The 16079-nt window shown below is 40.7% G+C and overlaps 1 protein-coding gene across 1 annotated transcript in view; it reads right to left on the bottom strand.

Moving 5' to 3' along the window:
- TAF3 (TATA-box binding protein associated factor 3) overlaps positions 1-16079 on the bottom strand; it is a 114562-nt gene that overhangs the window by 26258 nt on the left and 72225 nt on the right. Inside the window, 1 exon segment of the mRNA XM_039571165.1 lies at positions 784-2597. Within this exon segment, the coding sequence (XP_039427099.1) occupies positions 784-2597 (1814 nt within the window).

Here is a 16079-nt window from a genome sequence, read left to right as displayed (position 1 = left end):
GTTTCATTTCTTAAATATTAAATGTATTCTCAAGATTAGGTGATATTGGACGGAAGAAATTATCTTTGGCTGATGTAAATCAGCAAGAGTTACAGGAATGGAAGGAGCTCAAACCCCTTGAAAATTAGCTCTCCCCTTCTGTCTCTCAAGCATAAGACTCAAAACGAAAGGTGACATCTGAACACTTAGACCATAATTTGACACTAATTTTCTTACTTCAAACAAATTGGAGCAACAAGGGGACAGATATGCTAAGAGAAGACTCAGCAGCTCTTTTGAGCATCTGAGATAACATTTATTTGAAGGCAGTCTGCTCCTCACTTCTGTCCACCTGGGAATTTCCAGGCTTATACAAACTTTGAAACAGCAGACTTCTAGAAACTAAATTTTAAGTTTTTATGAAAGGTATAGGGTTGCTGCCCTTCTAGTGGAAACCTACAGAACAAACTCTCTGCATCACAACACTGCATCCCTTTGCTGTGTGTGTGCTGTTGTTGAGTCTGAGCCTCAGCTTTTCCAAGTGAAAAGTGAGTTGAGAAAAGCCAGGACAATTTCACATTTCAAATTAACGGAATTGAAATTCCATTGCTTTGTTTTCCAAGGAGGGGGGACAATTCCTGAAGCTCTGGTGGACATCTTCCTTGGAGCTGTTATTATTAAGAAACACCAAACCTGTAACCACATTTCTCCTCAAAGCTCTCAGACAGTGCTCAGCAGCAAACACAGGAATCCACGTGCATTTTTCAAGCAAGTGTGCCATCTCAACTCATCCAACCAGCTTACCTTTTCATGTTTGTGTTTCTCCTTTTCTTTCTCTTTCTTTTCTCTTTCTTTCCTCTCCTTTTCCTTCTCCTTCTTTTCCTTTTCTTTGTCCTTCTCCCTTTCTTTCTTTTTCTTCTTCTCTTTTTTGTCTTTCTTCTTCTCTTTTGGTTTCTCTTTGTCCTCAAACAGTTTTTCAGGTAGCATGGGAGACAAGGAAGGTAACATGCTGGGAAGCCTCATGGCAGATGGTGTGCTGAACAAGGGCATAGACATTTCTTTGGGAGGTAACACAAGAGGTGCTGATGGCACCTTTATCTTATCTTCCTTACCCTTATCTTTGAGTTTCTCTTTGTCCTTTTTATCTTTGTCTTTCTTGCCTTTCTCTTTCTCTTTCTTTTTATCTTTATGTTTTTCTCTCTCTTTTTTGGTATTGCCATCTTTCAACTTTACTTTTGTGTCAGCATCCTCAAAGTCCTTTAGTTTGAATTTATAGGGATCAAGATCCTCTTCTTTGAGTAGTTCCTTCCACTGAAACTTTGCTTCTTTGTTTCCTTCCTTGTCTTTATCTTTCTCCTTGTTCTTTTCCTTCTCCTTATTTTTCTCTTTGTTCTTCTCTTTATCTTTTTCTTTTTGTTTTTCTTTCTTCTTCATTTTAGTTTTCAGCTCTTTTTTCAATTTCTTTTTCACTTCTGTCGATGAAGCCAACTTGGTTTTCTCCTCATAGATTTTGAGAAGAGGCTCAGGAGTTGGCGGTGAAGCAGAAGGAGAGGAGAAGTAAGTGAAGTTGGTAGGTGGATTAGAAGGTGTCCCCATGTTTGCCTTCCGAATGACCTCATCAATTGAGTCATCCATTGTCCATGAAATGTCTGAACTTGAAGTCCCACCTGAGGCAGGTATTGGAGTTGCTCCTGCCTTATTTGCATTATTGGTGGGAACAGAAGGTTTAGGAGTTGTAGACTCTGAAATAGAAAGTCTTTTAGGACTGGTAAAAATTTCTCCTTCTGATTCGGACCCAGAGGAAAACTCGAAGGGATCTGGTTCTCGTTCTGCACACGCACGAGCAATCACAGCATCGATTGAATCATCAATGGTCTTGTCCATGACCGGGACTTTCTTTACCTGGTTGTCCATATTTGGCTTGGGGGCAGGCTCGGGTGGTGTTTGTCCCTGTTTCACTTGAATATTTTCCTTTCCTATCTTGTCATTCAATGCAGGCAGAGGGGTTCTACTCGGTGTTTCAGTCTTCACAGGAGGTTGTGGAACATGAGCAGGAACCTTTGGACTTTTAGGACTTTTTGGGCTCTTGGCGCGACCTGGTGACTTTTTTTCTTTGGATCCAGGTTTTGGTGAACGAATGGGACTCCCAGCTACCACTGGTGAGGGTGTAGTTTTCGGTGATTTTGTCTTCTGTCCTGGAGAACTTGTTTTGGACTTCGTTTTGGGTAAAAACGGCTTTGCCTCTAAAGTTTTGGGAGTCGGCACTTGGGATTTAATGGGAGCCAACATTGGTGGTTCTGGCGAAGGGGGGACTAAGTCTGTACTGTCCTGAACGTGAACTGGAGAAAGCATTGGTGGCACTTTTTGTGTATTTATTGAGCTAAGAGGCTCACGTGGTTCCACAGTTCCATCCAAGGCGTCCCCTTTGGAAACAGACAGTTTTGGCCGTTTCACAGGTGGGAATTCCTCGGCATCGGGACTCTCTAATGGTCTCTTGCTCAAGTAGTTCTCATCATTAATTGCCTCATCGTCTTCCATATCTCCTTCTTCTTCCAGTGGGACCTGCATGGCCTCTGCAGATGTACCTCCATCAGTAGGAACCTGCTCCTCTTCCTCTTCTGTAACAAAGAACATTTAGAAAAGCATTAGGATAATTGAAATGTGTTTTACAGAAACAAACAAGCACCAGAGCAAATATTCATGTGCATCTCAGCCCAGAAGAGACAACTGGCCACCTAAGGGCTTCTTACCGGTCTGCTTGGAAGGAACATGTGGCACCTCCTGTCTCACATCAGCCGCCACTGGAACTGGCAGATGCCCTCACTGCAGTGTAACACTGAACCCATGAGCAAAGGAGAGGAAGGTAGAGCTCTCCAATGGCAGAGCTTGCAGAGCAGGTCCAAAGTGTCAGTTCTACCCAAACCACCAGAATAACTTCTTTATTCATTTTTAAATGAAGGGAAAGAGGTTGAAGCACTTTTTTGCTGTAACACAGTGTCAAAGCAAAGTGTCAAAGTAAAATTAACCAGAACTGTCTTTCTTGCCTATATATCACACAATTTTGATCGCATATTAACTACTAGGAAAACATCTTCCTAAACCTAGTTTATTCTTCCTGAAGCAGCGCAGACTGAAGGTTAAAGCAGAGTTAGACTAAGCCCCATTCAACCTGCCAGGTTCTCTCTCTGATAACCATCTTAAGAGCTGCTGCAGGTGGACATAATCTGCTGTGACTGTATGGGAATGCCCCAGCATTGCGTGTGTGGGTTGGTTCAGATCAGGAACATGCCTCTGAAATACATTTCCCCATCATCTCCCATACTGTTGTTTTGTTTGCATCATGGGACAATCCTGGAGTGCATATGCCGGCTTCCTGCAGCCATGAAACCAAAATGAAGGAGGAATCCACCTAACACACTCCAGAGCAGGTGGGCATTTTAGCTGTGAGACCAAAAACCAGCTTTTGAAATCAAGATAAACCTGAAACCTGCACAGTGTGGCCATCAGACATCAACTGTTTCAAACCAGTATGGATAACACCTGTATCTGGCTTTTTGCTTCATAACAATTTTTTCTTCAATACAACACCATCTTTGGACCCACATATGACATTATGGTGCAGAGAAAGGAGAAAATTCACTTGAGATCTCCCAACAAATCCACAGTAGGTTTAAAAAGAGAACCTCTGATCTCCACAACCACAGCCAAGCACTTTATCCTCTTGGATACACTTCCTCACTTTCAAAATGGAATTATCCGAGCAGGAAAAAGGATTCTTAGTCCTGAATAAGAATATCTACACAGGCATTAACCTTACACATTTATATTTGCAGTAATTACATCATTACACCTATGCTGGTTAACATTCCTGCAAAGACAACCTCATTTCACTTTACCCCAAGTCTCTGTTTACCCACCTGCAAAAATTCAAGACATTTTGTCTACCAGGGTTTCTGAGGAAAGATATCCGGTGCCCCAAGATTCTCGCATGAAATATGTAGTAAAAAACATTTATGAGGACAGTGGCTAAAACCCAACTTCTTAATGAGCAAGTGGTTTTAAAGAAGAAAACACCAAGAAATTTGAAACATTCCACTAAACACTATTTAAAACCCAGTAAGACAGCATCTTTCTGAACTATCTGTTTTCAAGGAGTTTATTTTCAGGTTTTCTGCACTGGTGTTTCTCTACTGTAATGTGTCAATGCTCTGATTTAGGAGAGTTGAGTCAAGAGCCCTGGGCTGCAGCACAAATCTTGCCAGCATCACAAATTAAGTAAAATGAGCTAGCAAGTCTGGTTTTCGCCAGGGCCCAGAGGATTTACAGCAGCCAGCCTAGAGAGGAGACTTTGCCTGAGGATAAAGTCTTAGCCTTCCGTGAAAAACAGAAATGTTAGGGAGTTAGGTTTTGCCTGGCTGGGCACTGACATTAAATTTTTTAAACTGCAAAGTTAGAGTATAACTGAGAAATCAGTATGGACTGAACCTGCACCTGCTATGGGGGAAAAAAATCTGCTTCCCCATCATGGAAGCAATTTCAATCTCTGTTTAAACTGCTGCAGAATTCAGCTGCCTTCACCTGCTCAGAAGGGTTTTCAGGATGAAAAATCAGCATTCATCAGATGTCACACAGTACCAGTTGCTACTGAGCAATTCCCTCCCAACCCCATTCCACCTACTTCACCACTGAGAGTTTGTTTTCATTTAAAAGTAGGAGATAAAATTTAAAACAAACATCATACTTTAAAATCAGGATTTAGAGAAATATTCTGCCTCAGCCACAAGATGAAAAGTGTAGCCAAATTAAAATATTAGGAAAGATAGGGTTTGATGATGCAGACTTCAGAAACAGGAACATAAACCATTTTAATACAAGAAACACAGGGATAAGAAGAGTCAATAAAGTGGAAAATAAACTACCGCAACAGTAAAAAAATTTACATTTAGTAGAAAAATCAGAACATTTATTTGCTAAAGATTTCTGCACGGTGTCCATTTAAACAACCCCTCTCTTACACTGTGTCTCACGGATGGGCAATGCAATATTTCATATTTTTATAACTCCTTCCCATCCCAAGGTGCTTCTCATGTTTTACCTACTCAGGATTGCAGAATACCAGCAGCTGCCGGATCAAAGGCAAAAAAACAATTTCAGAGGAGCTTTGGAGAACAGGGACTGGAGTTCTGTACAAAAAAAAAAAAGAGCAATGCTTATTTTTTTTTTAATAAGGCCAAGTAAAGTTTGCAGCAGGCCCACAAAGTTTCTGTGATCTTGTGTGGAGGTGCCAGGGAAGGGCAAAAGGTTAAAGTGCAGTTTGTAGAGGTGAGACAAGAAATCGGGGTGTCTTGGCTCCAGCTTTCATGCACATTCCTGCAAGCCACAAAGACAACTTAGTAAGGAAGCAGAAGCATTACCATCCCTTTTATATGGACTTGGATTCCCCAAAACATCTGGAAAAAATTGCCTGGGTCAGTCCTGAACAATCCAGGGACTAAGGAAGTTCACGAGCACTTAACTACTGACACACATTCACCACTTTTCAGACATGCTCAGATGACAATCTGGAATCCTATAGTGGTCAAATGAAATCCAAATTTCTCTTGGAACAAGGCCACAGTCTGATCCTTAGTAAGGACTGGTTTTCTGCCAGGCAGTGCCTTTCAAACCTGAGCCACCACAGCTGTGGCAGAAAACAATGAAGCACTTTTTTTCTTTTTTTTTTTTTTTTGGGGGGGGAGGGGTAGGGGAGGAGGGAAAGTTAATTAGAGAAAGTGAAATTTCTATCTTGAGTTCAACACCTATGGCTTTTTTTCCTCCTGAAGTATTCACATCAGAGCAGGAACTAAATATGGGAAAACATCAGCTTTTAAGTGTTTGCTGCCTGACTTGGTGATGAGCATTTACAACCACACGGTCACTTCCTCACCTCTGTCCATCTCATTCACCACCTGGCACTTCTGGGTGCACCATCCTTTGTGCACAGGATTGCTTTTTAACTCTCTTTACTGCCATTTCTCCCTATCTCTGGCCACCTTATTAATGATCCAGCCCAAGTTAGCATCTACAGGTCAAATGGATATCACTTCAGCCATCTGCCCTCATAACTCTCCCCTGTAATGAAAGGAGACTAGAGCTGTTTGGGAGGTTTCTCAAGATAACAGATTCACTTTTTTTTGGTCGTTAGAGAAGTCAGTGATGGATCAATATTAATGCTCACATTACTAAAGCTATAGAGAGCAATTGTTTATTATATCAGTGGGCTCCTGTGCAGAGCCCGGGTTACAGGAGAGCTGAGTTCAGCCATTGCAGCACTGAATTTGTCCATCACTGAAATAAAACAAGCTGAGAGCTGTCAGCATGCTGCCTAGATAGGAGAAATCTGGTTAGTAAGCCAGCATTTCTTACTTGAGAATATTAGGCTGTACCAGGGAAGTGGTGGAATCATTGTCCCTGGAAGTGTTCAAACATGTGGACGTGTCACTCGGGGACATGGATTTAGTGGTGACTTGGCAGCGTTGGGTTAATGGTCGGACTCAATGATCTGAGAGGGTTTTTCCAACCTAAGTGATTCAATGGGTAACAACATCACCTGTGTCTATGTCAGAAGGCAAATTCACTATCATGAAAGGATGATTCTGAAGTTAGGGTAGGAAGGAATCCACTACTCTCTTGACACAGGTCTGCAGAGTGATTTGGGGCAGGTCACTCCACATCCTGCTGCCTTCCCATCTGACAAATGATGATAATTCCATCTCACAGAAGTGCTGTAAAAGCTGAACTTGATAAATACACAGCACCTCAGGATTTCTGGACGTAAAGCATCAGAATCCCAAATGCAAACCACAGGGATCTGTCCCCGCTTCAAATGCTGGAAAATTTCTTAAGCTGAACAGTACAAGCAAGAAACTGAAACTCCTGCACCTTTTTTACAGAAAAACCACAAAAAAAGCTCAAACTCTATTTCTTGGTACATCATGTTCCTGTAGCACAGCAGGGACTCCAAACCAAAGGGTTATTGAATATATACCTTCTTAATTTGGCCACAGCTCAGTTTCAGGACAGCAATACTCAACACTTCAGTAATGAATTTCCAGGTTCACAAAAATTGAGGGACTGTTTGTCCCTAAAACTGACACAAGGGTACAAAGGAACAGAAATTCTGCCTTTATTGAAGAAAAAGAAGTGCAATCACCTGTACCACATTATCATGCTCACCTGGCTGCCTAGTCAGAGGAGGCAGCATAACAGGTCAGATAAAAGTGAAGGCATGAAAGATAGATGCAAAACTCATCTGATTAATTAGACAGGCACCTATGTATGGGCATTCTTCAAGCAAGAAAACCTATCATATATAAATAAATCTATAAAATTAAAATTGTCATCATCTTGTTTGTCACCAGACTTTTTATTTGGTAGCTTCAGTGAGAAAACCATACGCACTGACAGCTAGATGGTGTCCTAGAAAACATGGCACAGACTGGGACAGATGAAATCTCTGCTCAGCTCCTGGCCCTGCCAAAAACTTAGCCTGTCTGTTCGCTGGTATTTAATTTAAGCAAAGTTCCAGTCTCTCTTCTGAAAACTGGATTAATATTTCACTCTGTCACAGGGTGGTGACAGGATAAAACCATCTGGGTAAGACATGCAGATTTAAGAATAAATCAATATTTCTCATGTACAAGATGAAGCAGAGTCAGACATGCTGGCCTAAAACTGGACACCACTTTCTGAAGAAAGAATAACTTGATTTTAGTAACAGCAGCTCTTACCTCCAACGCCACATCTAATGAATTAATTGCACAAAGCTCTGGGAGGTAACAGTTCCTGTGGAAGCCAACTCTTGTTATTATAATAATGCAAGATTTTGGCATTTGGCATCTGATATTAACTGTAGTACGGCAGATAAACAGTATCAACTATCAGAGTAAACCCATTAAGGATACAATTCTCAAAAAGCAGATGTTTCCATGCAATTCATACATACCTATTTTCAACTATTAAATTTCTTCCATAATCCTTTTCTTTTTAAACAGAACTTAAACATTTTCTTCTCTAACAGAATGCAAAATGCCCAAGTAAGATCTGCCTGTAGACCATGGAATTCTTTCACACATAGTTCTGTTCAGATCAGTTTCTCTGCTCCTTTGCACTGAATGGTACCAAGTACCTACGAATGGGAGTTGGAAATATCAGGGTTTTTAAGGAAAATTAGGGTTTGGGAAAGAAAGTGATATGGCAGTGCATGCCCTGAAATCTTCAATCCATCTTTGTTTCCAAGCATATCCTCCTTAGGACCACACAGATACCAAGGCTGATGGTTTTATACACAGCCAGCTCAGCCTCTCAAATGCAAGAAGGAAGGGATCATTCCCACCCAACATATGAAACATTTCAGTGAGAAAAATAATAGAAAAAAACTTCCTGAAGACTTCCAGAATAATTTTCCTATTGTCTAGTTAAAGCATGAGATGAAGCCAAAGATAAGTTTTTGGAAATTTTAAGTCATTAAGTCAAGAGCTTACATCCCTATCATATCCTAATAAGCAGGAGCTTTTGATTTCTGTTAAAATTGAAGTCTTTTTCTTGTGCCATGATATGTTTTATCTCTTTAACTTGTAATAACAATGGCCTTTTCCCAAAACAAACAGAAAGTGTGCTTGTAGTCCATAAAGGAAATTAATGGAAGAGGGACAAAATTCAATCCTGATATCCTACAGGCCAATATCCTGATACCTTAATGCAAAATGAACACACTAAGGTACCTGTGACACATCTGGAGCTTGGAATACTGGATTTTATATAGATACTTGTGTATATGTTACATATATATATATAAAATTGTATATATAATTTCTCTGCTGTATGAAACAACTGATCACTGATGTGACCTGTTTACCAAACAGGCAATAAACCAACAGATTTCTCCTTTACTGTATAAAGATCAACCAACCTATTACCAAACCCTGACATTTTCCAGTTGATAAGTTTCTATGGGAAGAGAGCTGGGAAGAGAGCACCACCAAGGTGCTCATCTTCCACGTCTCAAATTTTTCCACTGACACTGCCAGCAAGTTCATCGCAGTGCCTTCTCAGCATGTTATCAAATGCAGAAAGCACATTACAAACATGCATTAAAAACAACAACATCAAAAAAAGAAGAGCTTTCAGCTATGGCAAGTGATTTTGTAAAACACTGTAAGGAAGATGTGAAAGGTGCTTGAAGTTAAATATCTCAACTTGTTAACCACATTGGAAAATGTTGCCCCAAATGGCTGGGTGGTCCTTACTATTAGCCAGGACTGAACTTGGAGGTGTTCAGCAGGACTGAGACTTGGTGTATACATTTATCAATCACTCTGGAAACCCTTATTAACCTGTGCAAGCAGCTAAAAGTAGTCCACAAAACACTCCTCCATCCCTAATGACATAATGACAATCATCTGGAAATATGGATGATAGCAATAATCTGGTTCTGGACTCAAAAATTTCCAGATTGATTCAGTTACCTCTCCACTCTGTTAAACAACTGCTTCAGCTCCTGATTTGGCATTTCTTGGTATGAAGCCATTGGAGATGAACTATTGAGCACCAGCAGGAGAAGAGAATATTGACAGTTTGCCAGGAGCAAAACATAACTCCTAAACCTGTAGTTCTACATTTAAAAGGAAATTGTCCCATCCTTTCTTTTGTCCTGTTTCAAGCACTTGTGCAGGAGAATGAAGAACTAATCAAGGCTAAACCAAGAAAGATTATCTGCAAGTTTGGGCCAGAAGAAGCCAGAAGAAAGTCCTGCAGTTCCTTTCTTACATCATCATCTTGCCCCCTCTCCATGCTGAAATGACTTAATGGGATAGCACAAATGGAAATATATCTGAGGATGGAAGAAAAAAAAACCAGAGAGAAAGTATTTTTATGTCCAGTTGGCAAAGTAAAAATCCCGCCTCAGGGTGACACAAGCCTAAGGGAGTAGGAAAGAAGAGGAGAGCTGTGAGGAGCATCACTGGGCATCAGATCTTGGCTTAGGGTATAATGCGAGATTTTGACTTCCAGTGCTGCCTTAGGATACCACATGGAATGAGAGTAACACTTCTACGTAGTTACTAGTGGCTGTCCTCATTCTAATATTTTTTAAAAATATGCAATTTTACGAAGCCAAATTAGACAGGATTCTTAAAATGACACAGCCAGGTCCTGCTGAAGACAGAAAAACAGAGCTGGAAGATTGTTATCTGCTACACCCACAATCCCTCTCTGACCTGACAAAATATTAGTCCAGAATTTGTGCTGCTACAGCAAGCAAAAACGTGTTTCTATCTAAATACAACAAGGGAGACTTTATTTTTGCTTTGACTTTTAGGCAGTGGCTCAACAGTTTTTGTAGCTCACACACACGAACACACGGCAGTGCTCGGCTAATGGGTCTGGGGAGTAGAAACAACCCAGAAGCATCTTTAGGAAGTGATGGAATGAGAAATGTGTGGGATCCAGCCAGCTCCCTGTCAGCAGGGCAGCCTTGGCTCAGTCACTTTGGTGTTGCTCTGAATTACTTGTGATGGAGTCTCTCCCCTGAAATCTCCAAAGTGTAATGTGAAAACCACTGCAGTTAGATCAAAACATAGAGCCAGGGAGAGAAAACCTCTACAAAAAAATTTGGCTTTGTCTCCACGCTTTTTATTTCACTTTTTACTCCCTCTGGGGTGTATGATCCTTAACAGAATCGAGAACTTGTCCCAAAGTATGTGTGCAGCCGCAAAGGTTTTCTCTTTAAAGGAACATTTTGACTTCTAAAAAATAAAATTATTAGCAAAGACAAGGTAATTAGGCAATGACAATTCATAGAGTACAACCAATCAATAACAGAGTACATTAGCAAGACTGACAGAGGTGTGAAGCCGATACATTATAAATGGCTCTATACTGACCTGTAAAAATGCAGCGTTTCCCTAACATTCGGCACAATAAAAAACTAAAATGCTATATAAGCAAGCCAACCTGAAATGACACCTAGTATTATAAATGGCCTAATCTATATGTTAATACTGTTGTATCACATAACTGCAGCAAGACTAAGATAACAATATGACTTTGGGGTTTCTATGGCTACATCCTGGGCTAACGTGCCTGAAAGGGCTTGCTGCTGACACCACACAAGCTTTCTGAGTGCTTCTCTTTGGTTATTTATGATATGATTTATGATAACGACAACATCTCCTATTTTCTCCCCTCGTCAGATACAATAAATTGCCATCGTTAATCACCGTTCTTGCTTCAGCTATGATTACAATAGTATAATAGGGCCTAGCTATGGTAATACTGTGTATTAAGGTGTTTTTTCCCCCCCTTTAAAGAAATATGCACAAGTAGATCTTTGTAGCCGATGTCAGTACCTGTAGTATTTTAATAATCTTCCCAGGAGTATTCCTGGATAAGAATTTCTGTTACAACTGAGATTCGGCTTTGCTCCTCTTGCAAAGATCAAATTTACCATCTAAAGACTCAAAATCCACATCATATTATCTGTATCTAAGAATTCTCAAATGTAGTATTAGGGGTTTATATGTATTTTTCTTGAGAAAAGGAAAGCAGACCATCAGTCTTTTCACTTTGCATGTCTGTATCTAATCTTCCTGGCTGAGCTTTCCGAACCAGCTTTTCAAGTATCACAAATCTTACTAAAAACAAAAACACTGAACCTATATAAACATCTGGAAGAATTTTTACAGTGCTTTTCCTTTTCTATACTATGGTCTTGTATAAGAAAATATACTGGTTTACCTTGAATAAAATCCTAGCTTGAAAACCCCCAGGCTTTTACAAATATTTTAGGAAGCAACTATTTGTACCTCCTGGCAAAGGAACAGACTACGTATTTATTGCACTGGGGTACCTGTACTTCTTCCATACTAATAATTTTTACCTGGCACTGCAGATTTTTAGTCCTCCACAGATTTGCAACCTACATGTGCATTTGGGTACTTGGACTCAGCACTGAGAAAATACTGTGATTATTTAATGTCTTATTTTGCAATTGAGCTAAATAACTCCAGAAATAGGAAGGCTTAACTGTCCCATAGACATCACATATTTCTTTCACTATATTACTTCAGATCCCACTCTTTCTCCCCAGAAGCTCAAAATTTAACCCCAAAAAGCTTTAGGCTTTTTGTGTAATGCACCTGTGAGAGCAGAAATATGCTTTAAGGCCCAGGTGTTAGAATTTAAGAGTCGCATTTCTCATCATCATGAGTCCCAGACACAGCAAGTAAGAGACAGACACGATGGCATGATGGGCTATTTTGGATTGTAGCAATAAGCATATCTGTATTTCTATTGCTGCTATAAATAGCTAAGGTGTCCCTCAGCCCAGAGTGACCCAACTCATTACTGGTTTTGTGGCAAAGGTAGAGGAGATGGGAGGGGATACCGTGGCAATTCTGATCAGCACAGAGAAGAGGCTTGGCATGGAAGAAATGGCAACATGAAGACAGTGGCCTCCTATTAAATGATGAGCTCATCTCCAAATTCACAGGATAAACACAGACACTGCCAGGTGTGGCAAAAAATCCACATGGAGAGAGAATTCCTCTGGCAGGCAAGGTCTGTGATCAGCTACAATTACCTGTGTCTGCCTCTGACTCGCTTTACTCCCTCAAAAGTAGACCTGGGCTATTTTGGGTCTTAATCTCTTACATTCTTGTTCACATGAGGGAGCTTCTGCAAAAATGCATTCCCAGAAGGAAGTCTTGGCTCAACACAGCTTAAAGACCATCATCACTCTGGCTATGCAGGACAAAGATGTAATTTTGCTGTCGTAAAAAAAGGCTCTGAGTGTTTAAATCACCTTCAAATAACTTTTTAGTTCAACAACTCATTTGGCCATTAATTGCCTTCCCTCTTCTCCTCTTGTGCATCACTTGAAATTGCAAGGGCATGTTTGAATCCCAATGATAAGCTGCTCAGGGCAAGAACCGTATCTGTGTTTTCCAAAGTGCTTTGGTTACTTCTGGCACTATAAGAAAAACAAACAGAGTACGTATTCAGAGACTCTTCCATCCATCTTTTTGTCTTAATTGGGTAAGAAAGAGAAATACAGTATTTTCTCAACAACTGAAAAAAAAAATTTCTAAAAATGAGAAAGACTGGGATAGGGAGAAGTTTATTTTCAATAGATTAATTGAGAGGTATAAAAAAAGCTAACCAGGCTCTGTGCTCTAGAATAAATTGGAAAAACTCTTGTCTACCCTGTTAGGTGAAATCCTGATCTGTGGTATTGATCCACAGTGGCACAAATTACGGGAAGTCACTGAAATTAGATTAAAAAATAAAAAAAAGGCTCTGCTATTGAATGGAAACTCTCACTAATGCAAATGGAATTACTAAAGAGTAAAAACAAAACAGGCATGTGTTCACCCTCTGCCTTAATAAATGTACACACACCATATACAGAACGGTTTACCAAATATTCCAGCTGTTGGGAATGGGTTGGGAATATTCCAGCTGTTGGGAATCCACTCATTTCTTTAATGATACCAGTGGCAATTAGGAACGCTTTTGCTATGCGGAACAGCGAGTTTATTCTCACAGTTGCTAACTCAGAAACACAACTGCAGTTACAAGTCTGTCCAAACAGCATCCAAAGCCTTCAGGAAGATGTGATGACTACGCACATCCCGGGACTTCAGTGCTCTGAACTGGCACTGGTGTGTCCTGGTACATCTATGAACCCCCCTCTTCTTTGCTGGGATGAATTCTGAGCCACAATACGAATCCCATAACAAATACAATCTTCTTGATCTAGCAGAGAAGGAAATCACTGATGATAAGGTTTTAATAAAGCTTGACAAGCCTCAAAATTAAATTTGCTGGGAAGGGTTCACCCCCGAAACAGATACTTTCAAGCGGTCTTCACGAAAGAAGCCATGGAAAGCCTTAAAGAGAGGAAAATGTTTACTTTAAGAGTTTTTTTTCTTACAGCTACAAATCCAATTAGTGACTCTCTTTGTCTTCCAGCCTCTCTGCTGTATTCCGTACAGGAGCACATGTGTGTCCAGGCCCTGCCTGTAACCTTGCCCTGCAAAAGGTGCCCATAGGCAGAGAGAAAACGAATCAGGGCAGTGTGATCACCTATCCAGCAGCACTTCGCCGGCGACACTCCACAGCCATTTGAAACCGGCTCGGGCGGCCTGACGCCACAGAGGGTTCAAAATGCTGCTGTCAGCACCGCTGGGAAAAAAGTGCTCCGAGAGCATGGGGTGACTGTGCTGAGCAATAATTCTGTGGGCAGCTTCCCACTCCAGCAAGGAGCCTGATTCAGGAGGCCGTAGGAAAATTTAAAGCACATCCAATTAAAAACCTCTGCTTTCTTTCCCGTGACCTTATAATTTTTCAGGGACAGCTGCTAAAATCTATTGCTTCTTTCCATAGGACCTCATGGATCACAACAACATCTTCAAATAAATCTCACTTCCAAGGGAGCTCAGAGGCTGAAAACAGAGTACAGGAGTCTGTTAGATGCTCTCACTGTACAAGAGCTTTTTTGGGGAGACAACCGGAAAGACCTCCTGGGCTTTTACAAGGCCACAGCCACAAAACAATGCTGCACTTCTGAGGTTGCTGCAAGACTTTGTAGGACAATTAAGCTAAGCAAAAGCAGTGAAAAACATCAGAGCAAAAAATAAAAGGGAGATTCACAGATACCAGAGTCCTGCATTTGCAGAAGTAGAGCTGGGCACGGAGGTGAAATGATTGTGATACACTTCTCGTGGTGTCACTTGCAAAGGACACACAGTAAGAGAGGATAATACCCTTTTACAAGAGTATGTAGTGATAGAACAAGGAGGAATGGCTTCAAACTGACAGAGAGTAGGTTTAGATTGGATATTGGGTAGAAAGTGCTTACTGTGAGGGTGGGGTGGCCCTGACACAGGTTGCCCAGAGAAGTTAATGCCCCATCCCTGGAAGTGTCCAAGGCCAGGTTGGACAGGGCTTGAAGCAACCTGGTCTAGTGGAAGGTGTCCCTGCCCCTGGCAGGGGAGTGGCACAAGATGAGCTTTAGGGTCCCTTCCATTCTCTGATTCTTTGACTTTTGTGGAAGCATTAAGCAAGTTTTAGAATATTGTCTCTGTTTAGAAACATTCCAATCCATTTTTTAAAACAAAAACTCACAGCTCTGACAAGGACTTCAAGGCCCACACTGTGTGATGCTGCACTTTAGAGTCAACTCCCTCTTTATGCTGAAGCCTTCATTTGGATGCAAGGGCTGCCCCCTGTGCTCCCAATGACCTTGGCAAGATTCTTAAAACAAAACAAAAACAAAACAGAAAAAACCACACTAAAAAACCTTCAGGACCTCAGGCTCTAAAGCTATTTTAGAATTAGCTTTGAATAATTGTCCCACAATAGGAGTTTTCTTGATTAATTGCTTAAGATAAGGCCTCCTTTTCCTTGCTGGCCTCCAGTGACTCCCTCCACTTCCCATAATCACTTTTGTCTCAGTCTCCTGTTCACTGGGAACAGCTAAGAGAAAAATCAGAGATACACCAACTCCATTACCTGAGGATTAGCCAGGAGATAACCCTATGTATTCCATTACTGACCATTATTTGAGTAATTATTCAATCAAGTTTAGACCATGTGAAAGATGCACTAATTGTTTTGCAGAGCTTGCCCAAGCTGTTTATCTAAAGGGATGCAACTTGTGTCCTTTAACAAAACAAAAATGATGTGCTGATTGCAAAGGAAAATGAGAAGTGGGTTTGTATTGAACTCTGTATCCTAATTAGGTTTAACCAAGAGTTAAGGATCTATTTTGATCAAGTTTCTGCATGAGCTGGATTGGGTACATACTTGATTACAGAAATTCTGCAGCATATTGCTTTTCCATCTGAATTATTTAAAAATTGGTACATGACCACTATTTTTCTAGCAGTTTATGAGATAAGCATCCTGAATACCGAGAAAACAGGGATAGTGGAGAAACAAACAAGCCAGTAACCAGCAGGCTTAATTTAAACAAGAAACTTGTGCACACATCAGTACTAGAGTCAGAGGGCTTGATACTCTGATTGAAACTGAATTAATGCCTTTTAGCTAAGCAATAT

The sequence above is a fragment of the Corvus cornix genome, chromosome 1A (assembly GCF_000738735.6).
Source record: "Corvus cornix cornix isolate S_Up_H32 chromosome 1A, ASM73873v5, whole genome shotgun sequence".
NCBI classification, from domain to species: Eukaryota; Metazoa; Chordata; class Aves; order Passeriformes; family Corvidae; genus Corvus; species Corvus cornix.
Note: the sequence above shows the minus strand (reverse complement) of the source record. Positions and strands in the feature narration are given on the sequence as shown.